The sequence below is a fragment of the Pinus tabuliformis genome, chromosome 1_2 (genome assembly GCF_031772625.1).
Source record: "Pinus tabuliformis cultivar Carrire ecotype Pingquan chromosome 1_2, CPIR1, whole genome shotgun sequence".
NCBI lineage: Eukaryota > Viridiplantae > Streptophyta > Pinopsida > Pinales > Pinaceae > Pinus > Pinus tabuliformis.
Window position 1 is genome coordinate 475,908,886 of NC_142298.1, and position 18,442 is coordinate 475,927,327.

Here is an 18,442-nt window from a genome sequence, read left to right on the forward strand (position 1 = left end):
GAATATTCCTTGCATGCATGATGAACTAGTGTCCTTAAGGATTGCGTAGTTGGACCTATGGTTGACAGCGGGTATGATTTGGGGCCAATGCTCATATGTTATGAATTGGACCCCAATCAAAATTGTGCAAGGAAATAGGGGATTGATGGATGGTTGCCTACATATTGAGGCATAGTGAGTCTATCATCTTCATCTTTTGATTGCAGGAAGTACAGGATAACCCTTGAGCTGATATTTTTTGTAAACAGAAGAGGATTTTGACTTGATTGATAATACAGTGTTGGGGTTTTTATGCTGGTGCTTTCCCCAATGATATATCTGTGTTATGTGTGATTATTTTTCTTGATCAGTTATATGTGTTTATGGTTGATGTTGCTCATGAAATCGATTTTGCTTTTGCTTAATGTTTTGTAGAAGTAGATCATGTGTTTTGCTTTAGTACATTGCATTACCAGTTTGATCTACACGTGAAATTTCTACAATCTGGAAGTATCTGTGTCCAAAAATAGATTTTAGACCTTGAACCATATGAGTTATGAAGAGAGAGTTTCCGAGAACATCTTCTTGTGAGAGGGAAACCAGAGGATCTCCCTTTTTTGAGCCATGGTGATAATAGTAAGAAAAAAAACCATAAGTAACCTAAGGCAAGAAATGTGAGGAACATCTTCCCATGACATGGATTTTATATGGTCTCCCAAAGAGTAATATTGACATTGTGACAAAAACACCAATATGAACCTGACTGAAACTAAATGGATAGGGGAAGCAAAATAAAATGAGAAGGGATGAATATGAGAGTAGTAATTCTACAAATTCATCATGCATGTTTGGAGTAGCCCTTGTCCTAGTTAGTCTTGGGTTGGATGGGATGTAGTAGCTCCCATGGAACATTGATTTGTTGAGGTTTCTCCCTTATAACATGTTCCTATTGCACTAGATAGAGGAATGGGTCATTCTATCTATGAGGAAGCTATGGGGGACAATCCGACTCGATGAATTTTCTTCTCGTGAAAGTGTCCTCCTACCTCCTCGAAGTTTTTCCTTTGGATGTTCCCTAAGCACTAGTGTGACTGGCCATGTTCGATACCTATTTGCTAGTTACAGAGATTTTTGGTTGCATGCCACCTTTTTATTCTTGGGTTGAAGTTCTAAGCTACCCAGGTGAGAAGGTCTTTGTCCCTAGTGGGAGGATTCAACCCCTTCAAACCATCATTAGAATTGGAAGACGCTAGAGGAGGAAGAGGAGGTGGAAAGTGAATCCTCATTGCCTTGGATAGGTTCATGAGGGTTGTACATGCGTGAACCAAAAAGACATTCACCTCCTCCATCCTTCTCTCAACTCTTTCTCTGGTATCTTCTACTCCTTGAGTCGTATGACAAGAAAAGTATAGAAAACCCTGAGGGAATTACTTATATTCCTTCTCTCTTCTACCTCCATGGTAGCACAACGTGGCATATGTGCACTAGAATGTCCTTGTCCAATTGTTCCTCACCGTGAGCATGCCAGGGGGGGAGAGGTTGTTGCCTAGGGCCTCTGTGATCCCTTTTAGCATGAGCCCTTTCCCTCTCTATGATGAACGTAATTATGCAATACTCGCTTAATCTATGAAACTTCCTTTGACTCTCTATCACTCTAGGCCTCCAACAATCAACCACTCACATATTTGAGAGTCTAAAAAAATGAATTTTTGGTTTCTCAATTATGACTAAATTCATGTTGTGCTCAGGGTGTAAATGCTCCAACCTCACCTGGATTTCCCTACTCTGGCTACATTGAATGTGGCCTAAGGTAATATAAGGGAATTTTAGCCACCAATCCATTCCCATTAAATTATCATGCAACAATAGATCTGGCGACTTGCCCTCTTCGTTTAAAGCTACAATCACCTAAATTTGAGAAAGAATAAGAGTGAGATTATTGATATTTAATGCCTTTAATTAAAACTAACCAAATATGATATTTATTTTTTTCAATGGCTAACATTATCCCTTCATTTAGAGAATATTTTGTCTTTATTTTCAAAAGAACACGCATCAAATTGAAGTTCAACATAGAAAGAATTACACATCTCTCCCATATTTGGCTATAGAATGTGACTATCACATCATAGTAAGAGATTTTTTTTTAGTTGCTTTATGTAATATACATTTTTCTTTTTTAAACAAATATATACATAATTAGCATTGAAATATTTTATTAACATATTTTTAAAAATATTTTATTTACCGATCACATTGTTCAGATTAATATAAGTTTTTGGTTATTAATATATTTTTAAATATAGATCAATCAATATTACTTAAGGTTTCATATTGAAATAATTTATTTATAACATGTATTGAATTTTTTTATTATTAATAATATTTTTTAAATGTCACATTAATTTTACATTGAATTACACATCTCCTTCTTATTATAAGTTAATTATTTTTTTTTACTTTCATTTACTTCTTTTGTTTGAAAAATAAAATATTTTATTATGGTTAACAATTATTGTGCCTATAGGCACTCTACAACCCAGTGTGGAGGAGATGTTTTCATGTAATGTTACATTTAAAAATAATAACATAATATGCACATTAACCAATAAAAAATAATAATATCAAAAAAATTAATGTCGGCCATCAATAAAATACTTACATCAACTTTATATAAATACATAAAGTAAGAAAATTACAGTACGAAGGAGACATTTAAGTTCTTCACTACTTAAATATGGAGTTAACACACAATAATATTATTCATATTACATGACGCTTAGTTTGCATGTAATATTTAAAACAAAAATATATTAATAATAATGATAGTGATGATTATTAACATCCACTTCCTTATTATTCATATTACATGATGCTTAGTTTGCATGTAATATTTAAAACAAAAATATATCAATAATAATGGTGGTGATGATTATTAGCATCCACTTCCACTTAGACTAGTGATGTGTATCAGACCTTAAGGAAATAAATTAGTTGATACTTTTAAAAAGATTATTTCTATAATCAAATAGTAGGGAGAGAAGCATTACAATATCACTATAGTTATGGTGGATGAACAAGTCAAGATGGTTGGAATTCTAGCATATGTTTTGGAAATGAGAATGGATGTGAGTGAAGGTGTTTTGGGGAGAGACCAATGCCCAATTTCACTTTGAATCTCGTGGGAGTTAGTTCTTATCTTCACAATGTTCATTTTCTTCTTAGCACCAGTCAAGACAAAGAGATAATTCCGGTTAGCGATAGAGGGGTTGATCACCTCCTTATAGTACCTTAGCTTCCTTTTCCCCTCAAGCTCCTTATGATCCCACAATTTGTGCTTAAATATGGAAGTGATAATATTTTTAATATTATATCTATTCTCCAAGATGGCCTCTTCTTTTATCCTCCAATAATTGAGCAATGCCTAGGCATCCTTGTGCCAACCCTGCTTGAGCGAAAGGTGAGGGTTTTAGCTAGAGTTAAAAGCAATTTTGGGGAGCCTCTTGGTTTCCATGTTGTAAAGCTTCTTCTTATACATCAGATAATGAAACATAACCATTATTTAAATGGGGGAAAGGCTAGCTTCAGTCAAGACGATAGGATAGGGAGTATTACCTTTAATCTTGAGGTTGTATGTTATAAATTGTTTTTGGATCATCTCGATCTTCCTCCACAATTCTCTATATATCTATGACCCCAAACTTCACATCCATATAAAATAAAAAGGGTGAAGAGAGTCTAAAAGAGGAACTTGTTTTTACTCCAAACCCAAAAATCAACCATCTTACATTTATTTTCAAGCTCATAATAATCTTTCCGGCTGCCAATATTTCTTTTCTCAATGTTATAATTCCAATTCAACTGGTGATTAATGTCAATACCTAAGTATTTGTATGAAAAAACATTCTCCAAGAAATTGTTATTGTAGGTGAAATTATCATGACTTTAGTCTTGTCAGTATTAATATTCATACACATCTTAGAGAAGTAGTCATGGAGGATTTTAAGCTATTTATCAAGATCCTCATGGCATTTGGCCAGAAGAACAATATCTTCGGCATAAATGAGAAGAGTAATGACCATACTGACGAGTTTGGTGCCAAGACATCCCGTAACTTCTAGACAAGCTTCAAGCTTATCAATCGAAATGCCATAAAGTGTAGGGGATAAGGGACATCCTTTTTTAATGTTGATATTGCATTTAATTTATTTAGACCAACCATCATTAGTCTTAAGCTTGGGGAGAATGTTCTCATAAAGATGAATCACAAGAACCCTCAACTCAAGAGAAACCATTATCTTTTCGAGCCTTTGCCATAGCTTATCCGTAAAATATTTCAATGTTCATATTAAAGAAGAATACAGTAATTTAAATAAAAAATCTTATCTTTCCACTTCCATTGCTACAAATATGTGTAACTTATTTCATTCTTCGATGTAATTGATTTATAATATTATAAAATTATTGATAATAAAGAAAAGTTTAATGTATTTATACATCAAAGTTGATCTATAAGATTATAAAATTATTGATAATAAAGAAAAGTTTAATGTCATTATACATCAAATATTTCAATGTCAAATAGGTATATATATTATATAAAAGAAAATGAAACCTTTCGAGGTGCAAACCTTTCCTCAAATTCTGCACTCAAAAAGAGGTTTTCATCTTGAGAGATTTGACCCCCTCCGTGCTTGGTATATTCTGAGTTCGATGGATCTATATATATATATATATATATATATATATATATATATATATATATATATATGGGGGTTATGTTTGGTGGTTGAGTGGAATGATTGTTGTCTTGCCCTCAACTCCCTGTTAATAACATGATGAACTATAATGTGTTGTGTTAGACTAGAGCATACATAACACACAACAGATTTATACTCAGAGACTTAGACGGAAATAACAAATAATAATTCATAGAGGCAAACAAATGGAGAGACAACAAGATTACTTAGTTAGAAACAATGGAATAGATAAAACAATTACTGAAGAATAGAAATCAATTTGCATTACATAACAGGCTTGGGCCTTGGCTTGCTTTCCTTGGCCAGAGAAATTACAAATTTATAGAGGCAGAAGAAGGATATAGAATCCTGTGTGTGATTCAAATGGAGATCTGGAATGATCTAGAAACCACTGGCGGTGTAGGAGGATCTAGAATCCTGGAGATCTAGAAAAATCTAATCTAGAAGGATCTAGAATACTGCGTGAATTTGGCTTCACACTTAACATTCTCCCACTTGAAGCCAAGTAAGAGTCATCAAGTCAGACCGAGTCCTACCATGCCTCTACATAACTCATGTTTATTTCGTGGTAGAATCTTAGTGAGCATATCATTAGGGTTCCTATCTATATGGATCTTTTCTAAGGATAATTGTTCTTCCTCCAACACATGCCGGATCCAATGGTACCTTAAGTCAATGTGCTTGGTTTTTGAATGAAATTTTGGGTTTTTCGCCAAGTGAATGGCACTCTGACTATCACAATATAACACATACTTGTCCTGCTTTATTCCTATCTCTCCTAGGAATCACTGCATCCGCAACATCTCTTTACAAGCTTCTGTTGCAGCTATGTACTCTGCTTTTGTTGTAGAGAGGGCTATTATTCTTTGTAGCCTTGACACCCAAGATATTGTTGCACCTGCAAAAGTATAGAAATAACCTGTAGTGGACTTTTTGGTATCCATATCTCCAGCCATATCCGCATCTGTAAATCCTTTAAGCATAGTCTCATCAAGAACAAAACATAAACAATAATGACTAGTACCCTTGAGATACCTTAAAATCCATTTTACTGCTTGCCAATGTTGTTTGCCTGGATTGGTAAGGAACCTGCTCACTACTCCCATTGAATATGCAATGTCTGGTCATGTGCATACCATGGCATACATCAAACTGCCAACTACTGAAGCATAAGGAATCTTGCTCATCTCTTCTTTCTCCTTGTCATTACTAGGACATAATTTAGTACTTAGCTTGAAGTGGGCTGCAAGTGGTGTACCTATTGGCTTGGCATCCTTCATATTAAACCTATCAAGCACCTTCTTGAGATATTTTTCTTGTGACAGCCACAACCTTTTGTTTTTCCTGTTACGCATAATCTGCATGCCCAATATTTGTTGTGCTGGTCCCAAATCCTTCATTGCAAATTTGCTACCCAAATCTTTCTTCAACCTATTGATCTTATTCTTATCATGCCTAACAATCAACATGTCATCCACATATAACAATCATATGATATACTTTCCTTGATCATACCTCTTGATATAGACACAATGGTCAGCTTCCAACCTCTGAAAACCATGATGTTCCAACATGAATGAATCAAATTTCTTGTACCATTGTCGAGGTGCTTATTCCAACCCATAGAGACTCTTCTTCAACCTACAAACAAGGCCTTCTTTGCCTTTTTCTATGAAGCCTTCTGGCTGCTCCATATAAATTTCTTCCTCCAATTCACCATGAAGGAAAGCAATTTTTACATCTAACTGTTCACATTCTAGGTCTAAAGCAGCAACTAGACCAAGAATGACTCTAATGGATGACATTTTAACAACAGGTGAAAAAATTTCAGTGAAGTCAATACCTTCTTTTTGGGCAAAACCTTTCACCACCAGTATTGCTTTATACCTCTCCTTCTTTTCATCACCTTCATGCTTAATCCTGTACACCCATTTGTTTTTTAGAGCCTTTCTTGCTTTTGGGAGGTTTACCAACTCCCAAGTTTTATTTTCGAGCAAAGAGTTCATTTCTTCTTCCATTGCTTTCTTCCATTCTTTATTGTGCTCGACTTTACAAGCTTCTTGAAAACAATTAGGCTCACCTTCATTAGTCAACAAAATATAGTTTGAAGGAGGATACCTTTGTGAAGGCTTATGAGGCCTAGAAGATCTGTGAACCAACTGTGGTGGTGCATTATCAGGTTGAATCTCCTGTAAAGGTTCTTGCAAGATTCCTTCCTCTTGTTGTTCATTATTTTCCACTTGTTGTTCTTCATGCTCCTGAATTTGTTGTTCATTTTCTTGTATTGGTGGTATGTTTTCTTGCTGCTCTTCAAACCTGTCAATAACCTTCTTGACCTCCAACTCACCTACAATCCTCTTGAACATTTCTGACTCATTAAATATAACATCCCTGCTTCTAATAATTTTATGTTTGACTGGATCCCATAGATGATAACCAAGATCTTCATCCGCATATCCCAAAAAAATGCATTTCATAGATTTATCATCTAGCTTAGTTCTATTTTCTTTGGGAATATGTACGAATGCTTCACATCCAAACATTTTCAAGTGAGAATAATTCAAATTCTCACTAGTCCAAACTTCTTTAGGGATACCGCAATCCAAGGCTGTAGTTGGAGATCTATTTTTGAGGTAGCAAGCGGTCCTGACTGCTTCAGCCCAAAAGTTCTTCTCCAAACTGGAATTGGACAACATACTTTGCACCTTTTCCATAATGGTGCAATTCATCCTTTCTGCAACACCATTTTGTTGAGGAGTACCAGGCACAGTCTTCTCATGATTTATGACAAACCTGTTACAAAATTCCTTAAATGCATTTGAGTAATATTCTCCACCATTATCTGTTCTTAAATAGTTCAACAATTTGTTAGTTTCTCTTTCAACAGAAACATGGAATTTTTGAAATATTCCAAACACTTCACTTTTATTTTTCATAGGATATGCCCAAAATTTCCTGGATGCATCATCTATAAATGTTACAAAATATGATGCTCCTCCTAATGATTTGATTGTTGCACTCCCCGTTAATGACGGTGTTGATCCAATGCTCGCGTGTGTTTCGTGGATCCATTAACTCTAGCGATGTGTCCGTTTACTAACGCCTATGGGTTTTGGTGTAACTGCAATCATGGTTATAACAAGTGGTATCAGAGCCAAAGGTCTTGAGTTCAAAACACACCTGGCTCGCGTTGAGGGGGGAGATTGTTGCGCTCCCCGTTAATGGTGGTGTTGATCCAATGCTCCTGTGTGTTTCTTGGATCTGTTAACTCTAGCGATGTGTCCATTTACTAACACCTGTGGGTTTTGGTGTAACGGAAATCGTGGTTATAACATTGATGTTAACATGCCCAAACACATCCGAGTGTACCAATTCTAACACATTTTTCTTTCTGTCATGGCCACCTCTTAGGAATGAAACCCTTCTTTGTCTACCATATATACAATGTTCACAAGGATCAAGATTGTAGGATTTCAAACTTGGCAATAAATTTATACCAACAAGGATGTTTAAGCCCTTCTCGCTCATGTGACCCAAACGCTTATGCCACAGATCTGCTGAATTTCCTTCTTTTGTGATAGCAGCCAAATCTGATTTTCCTATTAGTGTCCTCAATGTGTATAATGTTACTGTCTTGGGTCCTTTGGCCACGACCAATGCACCTTTGCTAATTTTCCAACCTCCTTTTCCAAAGCTTGTCGAATAGCCTTCATCATCCAGTCATCCCATAGAGATTAAACTCATGTGCATTTCTGGTACATGCCTGACCTGTTTCAACAATATATCTTGTCCATCTTTCATCTTGATATGGACATCTTCCACTCCAACAATACTACAAAAATGATTATTCCCCAAATGCACTCTACCATAATCACCGGGATTAATATGAAACAAAACTATCTTTGCATGGGGTTACATGGTGAGATGCCCCAGAGTCAAGGATCCAATCGAAGCTACTGCAAGATGTATATACGCATGCATCCTCTACTGAAACAGTAAACAACACATCACCATCTGTGACTACAACAGTAGTCTCACCTTCATTTGTGCTAGATGACTTGTGATTTGTACTAGATGGTCTCTGATCCTTTTGTCCTTTCTTCTAGAATCGACATTCTTTCTTCATGTGCTCGGGTTTGCCACAATGAAAGAAGATGATCCTTCCTCTCCTTGATTTTGATCAGCCTCACAATCTTGATCGCCCTTGCCAGCCTCGATCCATTCTCCTACCACGATCAGCTAGAGCTAGAGCCTCTCCTCCCTGGTTTTCTACGATTGACTTGCATTGTAGCTCCTCATTCATTAAACTATTGCTGACATCATCGAACTTCAGGGTCCTTGTATTTGTTGAAGTGCTTTTTCCCAACTGTCTGGCATAGAATGCATTAGCAAAATAGCTCTAATTTCATCATCTAAAATGATTTTAACAGAGGCAAGTTGATTAGTAATAATACTAAATGCATTCAAATACTCAGCAACTGAAGCACCCTTCTTCATTTTGAGATTATAAAGCTTCTTCATCAAGAACACTTTGTTTGATGTTGTGTTCTTCTCATATAGATCATGGAGCTTCTTCCATAATCCTTCAGCCATCTTTTCTTCAAACACATTTAAATAAGCATTCTTTGCTAAATATTGGTGGATTGTTGCAATCACCTTTCTATTTAGCTTATTCCGCTCTTCATTTGTCATCGATGAGGGTTTCTTTGTTTTGCCCTCAATCAGCAAATACTAATCCTTTAAAATCAGTATGTCCTCCATCTGTGATTTCCATAGGGCAAAATTAGCTCTGCTCAACTTCTCCATATCTGTAAATGTTGTCTCCATTTTCAATCAAATTCACGCCCCAAAACACAAAAGTTCCATTTAAAAATAAAACTTTAATTATTACTCTTTAAAATTTAGTAATAATGACCTTCCTCCTTTTAAAATACCATTTTCAAAATTCCTGATCCTTTTTAAAATAGACTTTTCAAAATTCCAACATATAATTATATATGTTTCATAATAAATATAAAAACATATATAATGTTTTAACCTTTTCACATTTCACACATACATATGTTGGTTTGAGAAAAAAACTTGACGTATATGTGCAAGCTTGATGTAAAAAAAAACTTACGAACACCACGTTTCAACTCCAAACTCCACGGATCTCCACGTTACAAACTCCAGCAACACATTTCAACATAGATCCATCCACGGATCTCCACTTTACAAACTCCAGCAACACATTTCAACATAGATCCATGACCTTGTTTTTCTTGCAACAACTCTCTTTTAATTCCACTGTTCCTCAACTATTTTCTGGACAGATCCTTCAACAGCTTCAGGAGTAACAACCAACGTTTTAACGAATGCTGCCAAAGGCAATGGCACCAAGCCGCTTGCACAGTGGATATTCGACCCTAGCTCTCATACCAGTTGTTAGACCAGAGCATACATAACACACAACAGATTTATATTCAGAGACTTAGACGGCAATAGCAGAGAATAATTCATAGAAAGAGACAAGTGGAGAAACAACAAGATTACTTAGTTAGAAACAATGGAATAGATAAAACAATCACTGGAGAACAGAAATCACTTTGCAGCTTGGGCCTTGGTTTGCTTTCCTTGGCCAGAGAAATTACAAGTTTATAGAGGTAGAAGAAGGATCTAGAATCCTGTGTGTGATTCAAATGGAGATATGAAATGATCTAGAAACCACTGGCCGTGTAGGAGGATCTAAAATCTTGGAGATCTAGAAAAATGTGATCTAGAATCCTCCATGAATTTGGCTTCACACTTAACATGTTTATTGTTGTACCAACCTCACGATTAAGAGTGAGGATATATATATATGTGTGTGTGCGCGTTAACATTTTTAAAATGTATAAGAATTATACACCATTTTAGCATGGATATTTCAAATTGTGGGTGATGATTTCTGGAAAACTGTGTGTTGCAATCATGTGTTTACTGATGATATGAATTTTAACGCTTAGAGGATAAATAGATGAATCAGAAAAAACAGAATCAATGATTAAATTTGATTTTTAATAAAAGAGACTTAGAAATTAATAAATAAAAAAGGTTAACAATTTAAGTAATTTTTAATAAAAGAAACTTAAAAATTACTTAAAAAAATAAATTATTAATGATTTAAATAATTAAATAATAAATTTTGAATTGAACAAAAGAACATTTTAATTTAATTGAAAATGTCAAATCAGGGGAATGTAAAAATGTGCAAAAAGATAGATAAATTATTATAGAATCGAAAGAAACCTACCTCCACGAGATTCGAAAGAACGTTGTTTGATCATTCAAAATGATCAACCTCACATGCAAATATTCTTTCAAAATGCGGCACTCCAATCTTCTCTTCCCTTTCAACCTGGCCCTCCACAATAGAAACACGGCTTTCACAGAAGTTTTCAGCAGATTGATTTCAATTTAGGAAGAGCCACCTCCTCCAACATGGTCTGCTCTTACACAAAATGAAACGCGGCTTTGACACTTTTCAAGTTGTCCGCAGATTGAGCACATTGATTTCAAGTAGGGGCACCTCCTCCAACATGGTCTGTACTTACACAGCATAAAGAATGGCCACCTCTTCCAACATGGTCTGTACTTGTATTTACACAAGGAAAATGATTGAACAAAAATTATTAATTAGTTGAGCTATGGTCTGTACGTGTATTTACACAAGGAAAATGATTAAACAAAAATTATTAATTAGTTGAGAAAATGTCTCAAGTAAATATTAAAGTAAGATTTATATTAATTGAATTTCTCATATCCAACTAATTAATAAATATAAATAATGATGTTTTAATAAATATAAATAATGATGAGAAACATCAACCAATATGTAAACGACCAGTAGGAGTTAAAACTCCAAATCCCTCTCTTAAAGAGTACTTGATTTTGATCTTCATGTTTGCAAAGTCTTCACTAACTTCTTTAAAGTTGAAACATTTTCAAAATCTCATAGAGCTAACTCCATCAGATTGTCTCAAAACCCTAGTAAAGGTGTAAGAGGTGTACTCCCCAAACTAGATTCCTAAGTTCCACTCTCAAACTTCCAAATCATGGATCTCCTGAACGGCAAATTGGATTCTTGAGTTCCACTCACTAACTCCCGAAGATCTCTGAAGTCAATTACTGAACAACTTCCCACGTTGTCCCAAATTGTAGCATAACCTCATAAGAAGACCACTCCCAACGTTCAACAAATAAAGGATCCTTCCCTAGATCCACAACTGCCAAACTTTTTAAAGAACTATCTATATTGAGTTTACACCACGCAATTTCTTACAATAATTGCTTCAATAAAAACTTAAGTACTAATCATTCTATGGATGAACTCCTATCTACAAATACACATACTTACCAATCACTATACCCACCAGTTATATAGAATTAAAATTAATTTTACAAACTAACATTTTTATCTAATTTGATAATTTATACTCAATTAACAAACAAACTAATAATAATAATAAAAATTAACAATAAAAAATAAAAAATAATAATATGGCCCGAACATATGCCCACATCTCTCTAACTATTTTGGAAACATCTCTCTAACTATTTTGGAAATATTTTATTATGTTCTCGAAACCGAAACTCTATTCCTTCAATCCCTCATTACACTTCGACGACGAAAACCCTGTTAATAATGTTGGATCCCACCATTAATCTATGTCGTGCTATAATGTTGGATCCCACGATTGATCCATGCCGCGCCATTTTGTACACTAGAGTTATCTGGCTCAAAGTTTGACACTGAATACAAATTATTCTGATTTTCTGGCCCGTCGTTTAGCACTCTGAATCAAAATTGCGATTACTAACATAGACGTGCCTGGGTATAAGCACATGCACATTCCAATACAGCACAAAATAGAAAATCTCTCTCCATAGTGTTCACCCCCCGGACAATATATATACAAGGCTGTCCATTAAACGCCGTCGACCTCGGAAAATCTCTCAATCCAAATTGCGATTTCAAAATCCTCTTCCATGACTTGGGGTTGCTTCCAATCTCCCAAAGGTTCACCATAAGTCGAGTCCCGCCGAAGATTTGATAACCCATTACAGTGTAGTCTCCACACATACGGAACCCCAAACGGCCCTGGGGGGTGGAGTCTACGTGTTTCGTCACAGCTTGTAAGTAAACCATGCGATCAAATCCACGACACATTCATGTTCGTCCTAAAACTTCATCACTAGTGGGTTCTTCAGTAGATCCGCCATTGTCTACTCTAAGGTTGTAGAAGAAGTGTCTGTACTGGCGGCCAATATATCCAGAATAAAACTCTGCATTTGTATTGATAGAAACTGCAATTAAACATCGGCAAGATCTCTTGGGCCGCTGGCATTATTCTGCGCAACATGTTCGTCCATTCTTGAAGAAGTAAAACGATGGACTGACAGACACACTCTACATATCTACACAGAGAAACAAAACTTACTGTTATCACATATTTCTCATCCGGGATATATGGGCCTTTCTCTTAAGGGAGTTAACCCAGAGCCACTGGCTCTATATCAAATAGGAAAACTAATTGGACACCAAAAACTCAATTGTATTTTATTAAATATTATATAAAATACAACAATATAGAAATTTTATATGATATTGGTTTAAGATAAAAATTCTATTTTAACTATGTAACTTATATTATATATAAATATAACAACTATTAATTTAAAATAGAAATTCTATCTCAACTATATAATTGACTAGTTAAGAAAATATCTCAACCAAACACTAAAATAAAAACTATATTAGCTAAACTAAATCTCCCACATCTAAATGGTTAACAAATACTAATGATGAAAACTATCCTATCAATATGCCAATAGTTAAATCTCCAAATTCTCAAAATTTCCGCACATTAATGGCCACCTCCTCCAACATGGTCTGCAATTACAGAGCGGAAATGATTCACTTCACTTGCACTGCGAAATCCAAATTCTCTTTCTCCTTAATGATCTTTCTACTAACATTACCTTTAGCTTTCGATTTCATACACTCATTACCTCCGCCGGATAATCCTGATCCTAATATTCTCCAGACATACCATTGCAGTACCGATAATATCACGAATAGAAGTGCTCTGCAAAAGAACTTGGAGGTGGTTCTCAATACATTGGTTGACAATGTTAACCAGACGGGCTACAGTGATTTCAGTTATGGAGAGAATGGAGATAAGATGTTCGGTGTTACTCAGTGCAGGGGAGATATGAATGCCTCAGATAGTTGGGCATGCGTTTCAAACGCTAGAAAGCAGTTAGGTGTATGTAATGGAAGTCTCAGTTACGCAACCGTTTTACTCGGTGGATGCGTTTTGAGATATGCCACTCCAGCTTCTATACACAACTAAATGGATCGCATTCAGAACACGTGATCTTTACATTGTGCGATAACTCTACAATGAACGGCACAGAGGCAAGGGATTTCAAGGATTGGAAAATTGCCTCTCTTTTGAGCAGGCTTATTCAGAATACTGTGTCCACCCCTATGGGTTACAGTGTACTGAGTGACTATGGGATGTATTCTATGGCTGGATATTGGAGAGTACATAACATGAGCGGGTGTGCTCAGTGGTTGAACAATATGTACGATTATTTGGGCTCCTGTCCAGCTGGAACTAGCCAAGGACTTGCCTTCTTCGATAACTGTATACTTTGTTATAACAACTACAAGTTTTACTATGATGGTGTGCCTTTGCTTACAGCCCTAACTGGAAGTGGTCCTGCTATACCAGCATCAAGGCCAATAAAAGGTAATATTGTCATACATATTTAAATCACTATTTGGGAAAATCAGAAAAGCATTTGCTAATTCAGTGTAGTGATGCCAATTATTGTTAGGTGCTGGAAAACCTAACCCCATACTGTTAGAATTGAGCATTGGCTGTGCTGTTGTTGTGGTGGTCTTGATCGGGTTGTTTGTATTTTGGAAACGAAAAGCTAGTCATCGCAGCAACACGAAACAACTTCCAGGTAAGATGAATTTCTTTAGAGAAAAAGAGTGTTTTTTATAATCATAGTTTCAAGAATAAAAAATCAAGATCTTTTACGGACGATGTGAAGCATTCTATGAATTAGAAATATACTGTAGGGTGATGTTTTAAATATTACTCCTTCCTGAAATCCATCTCTGCAACCATGCGGGTAAAAATGAGGAAATTGCCTATAACTCTATTTATCGTCATCTATATTTAGAATACAATAATATTTAACATTTTAATCTCTTGGGATGTAAAGTTCAAGCTTTGAAAGTTTGTGCGAGTTTAAATTTGAAGTATGAGAGTTTTTGTAAATTTAACCAAGTATGTACATACATATTGGTAAGAATAACCCCAAATCTATTGGTAAGTATAACTTTAGAGAAGTTTACAACCTTTGCATTCGTGCCAATTTTATTCGAGACATCACCTTATAGAGCAACATCTTGAATGAAAATATTTTGCCGAAGGTTTCTTTGTCTATTAACTCATGGGAAATTTTTAGCTTGGTATCATGTGCAAAGAAGGGGATTTCAAGGATTGCGTATCTGCTCACTATATCAGAAAAATTCAAAGGATGCTAATCATTTACTCCATGTTTGTTGTTTTTCTATTTTTCTTTGGATAAAGTCACTACCATTTGTAAACAATCTATCGCATAGATTTGATAATAGCAAGCTAGCAAAACACAATATTTGCCCATACAATTATTAACAAGGCTTTGGAATTACTTTAGGATTCATTGTATGGAAGATTGGAAGGAGAGAAATAGAAGAATCTTCAAATACCTTTCAACCTTGAAAGGTTGAAAGATTCGGTTTGGAAAAGAATTGAGAAACATATAAAAGAATTATTTCTTGCACAAAACTATTTACCAAGGACTAGGTTTGCAATGCTCAAGAGGCCTCACTTCTTCAAGCCCTGTATTTCTCCTATAGCTTCTACTACAATTTCCACGCCCTACCTCCCTTTATACTCTAGCCCAAACCATTGGAAGCATTCTCCCATGGTATTAATTAAAATTATAATTTTGACAAGGCATCTAAATGAAACCCTTATCCAACTAGTTTTAGTGGGTGTTTATGGATTGCAATGGATGAATGCTGAAAATCTATGCAAGATTCTTAGGAATTGACAACATTAATGACACAAAGCTATTTTCTCTAGAATTTCGTCTATAGAGAGCCATGAAAATTCACTTTGGAAATCTTATTATTGAAGGGAATACTCAATTAATAATAGGGATGATAAAAAAATTACAGAATGACTTGTCCCTATCAAAAGTTTTGATATGTCGAAGGTTTGATGGAGGCTAAAAGGAGGAATTGAGTGAATCCAAACAATTCTAAAATACCTTTCTACGTCAACAATTTAACATGTGAGGAGGATTGGAACACAATTATTGATAAATTGGAAAACAAAGACAATAAATATACCAGTCTCCCCCTAGATAGTTTATGGAATGAAAATATTAGTGAGCCACTCAAATCACAATGCCCATGTATTGCAATGGAGGACCACATCCCCACTTCGAGTGATAATCATAAACAATAATGGATATTTAATGGAATGTGGTGGAAAAAGGCGATGGAGGTTTAGGTAGCTATCCACTTGGCACAAGTACTCATTTCCCTTATGTATGCACCCTAAACTTCATAACGGCATAATGCTCCACATTTTGTTATTTGATATGATGGTTAGCTCCACTAGAAAACGTTATTATGATGAGAATGTGCTCATCTAGACCATTTTCATGGCATGGATTGGACCATTTTCATGGCATGGATTGGAAATCTAGAGCAACGACACAAAAATCTTGAGAATAATTTGGTTAGACACAGCCCGCATGTCTAGATGATTGGTATCATTTTTATATTAAATGGATGCTTATTGAAGATTAATAGTTTCTCAACAATATCTAGTGTCATTTTATTTTTTCTGAGCTTAACTTCTTGGGTGAGAGGCATATCTACGAAGGATTCTATCTATATTGATACCACATAAAATAAAGAAGTAGGGATTAAAATCAAGGATTGTGCTCTCTGAGCATGAAATGTAGTTCATCTTTCTATGTTTGCCTTGTTGTTTCCTTCATTTTTGTCTTGGTGAAGGACTCTCCATTTTACTTTAGGATTTTCTCCTTGGAGTCTATTCTTGTAATTCCCTTGAATGAGCAATCTACCCATACTCTTTTCATTATGTTCTTCACACCCTATATTCTCTTAGGGACATTTGTTTTGTCATTCCTTTGGTGTCCTAGGCTTTAGCCTCTCTCCCTTTTCACTTCCCTTACATCTTCATGGTCCATTAGTTACAATGGTTCATCTTAGTCATACTAGTGATAATACAAAGAATAAATTGTGTATCCCATTCCAGTTCAAGGACCTATCTTGTAGCAAAGAGATCCACTGATATTTATATTTAGTCTACCCCTCCTTTCATAGGAAAATAAGTTGAAGAAGCAGAGTGAGAGGATAGAATTGAATGACTCTTCATCACTAACATAGAATTGGAGGAAGAAGTAGGGATTTGGGTAGCAAATATTGGAAATACCAAAACAAGATAGGCAAGGCATATGCAAACTGTGGATATCGATTGGTAGTTGAAAAGTATAATGGGAAATTATTAGTAGAATGATAAGAAACATAACAAGAATTTCCCCAATGCATTGACAAAATTTGGCGGTATACCAAGGGGCTAATGAACAATATCTTGATCCTTTTTAAGAAGTTGACTTATACTTCTATACCTCTTATTAGGATGGTGATATACTTGACACCATTTACGTAAATTCTCCATTGAAATATATGGTGCCTCTTTATTTTTTTTTCTTAAATATGACTATAACAACTTAGCTATGATAATATATATTGTTAGTTCAAATGTACTTTGCAAATTCTTAAATTGTTTTGGGGTATATTATATTTTTAGTTTCTCTATCCAATTCAAATTAGTATAAATGGAAAAAATCTCTATTATTAATCTACTATCCAAAGGGACAGAACACTGGAAATAAAATACAATGTATGCCCTATTTTACTCAAGTAATATTTCTATTTTATTTACCCAAAAAAAAAGAAAAAGAAAAAACTTTTGATTCTAACCCTTTAAAACTTATAACCCTTCCTAACCAAGATTCCTCTTTCACCCTGTACAACCAAAGACTCTCAATTTGATGTAATTCCCATATTATTGAACAACCAACCACCATAGATCTGACCTCTACTTTCATAACCGAGGAAAAGCTCACCTTCACTCAACTTAGATCTCTAGTATCTTTACTATTCTACTAGATTGTTTTCCCAAGTGATAGAATACTCGGAATAAAATATAATGTGTGCCCCATTTTACTCAAGTAATATAATTTCTATTTTATTTAAAGAAAAAACAAAACTTTCTCAACTTAGATCTCTAGTATCTTTACTATTCTACTAGATTGTTTTCCCAAGTGATAGAATACTGGAAATAAAATATAATGTGTGCCCCATTTTACTCAAGTAATATAATTTCTATTTTATTTACAAAAAAGACACAACTTTTAATTCTAATCCTTTAAGGCCTATAACCCTTCATAAACAAGATTACGCTTTAACCCATGTACTGTCATAGAATCTTAATTTGATGTAATCCCTACTTTCACAACTGAGGATTACCTGACCTTCACTCAACTTAGATCCCAGTTATCTTTATGTTCAATGT

The 18,442-nt window shown here is 35.0% G+C and overlaps 1 protein-coding gene across 1 annotated transcript; it reads left to right on the forward strand.

The window, feature by feature from the left end:
• The first annotated feature begins 13,672 nt into the window (after positions 1 to 13,672).
• On the forward strand, positions 13,673 to 14,116 carry LOC149206407 (cysteine-rich repeat secretory protein 55-like). Its single transcript, XM_089397689.1, has one exon. The coding sequence runs from the start codon at positions 13,673 to 13,675 to the stop codon at positions 14,114 to 14,116; it is 444 nt and encodes a 147-aa protein (XP_089253815.1).
• Positions 14,117 to 18,442: the final 4,326 nt, after the last annotated feature.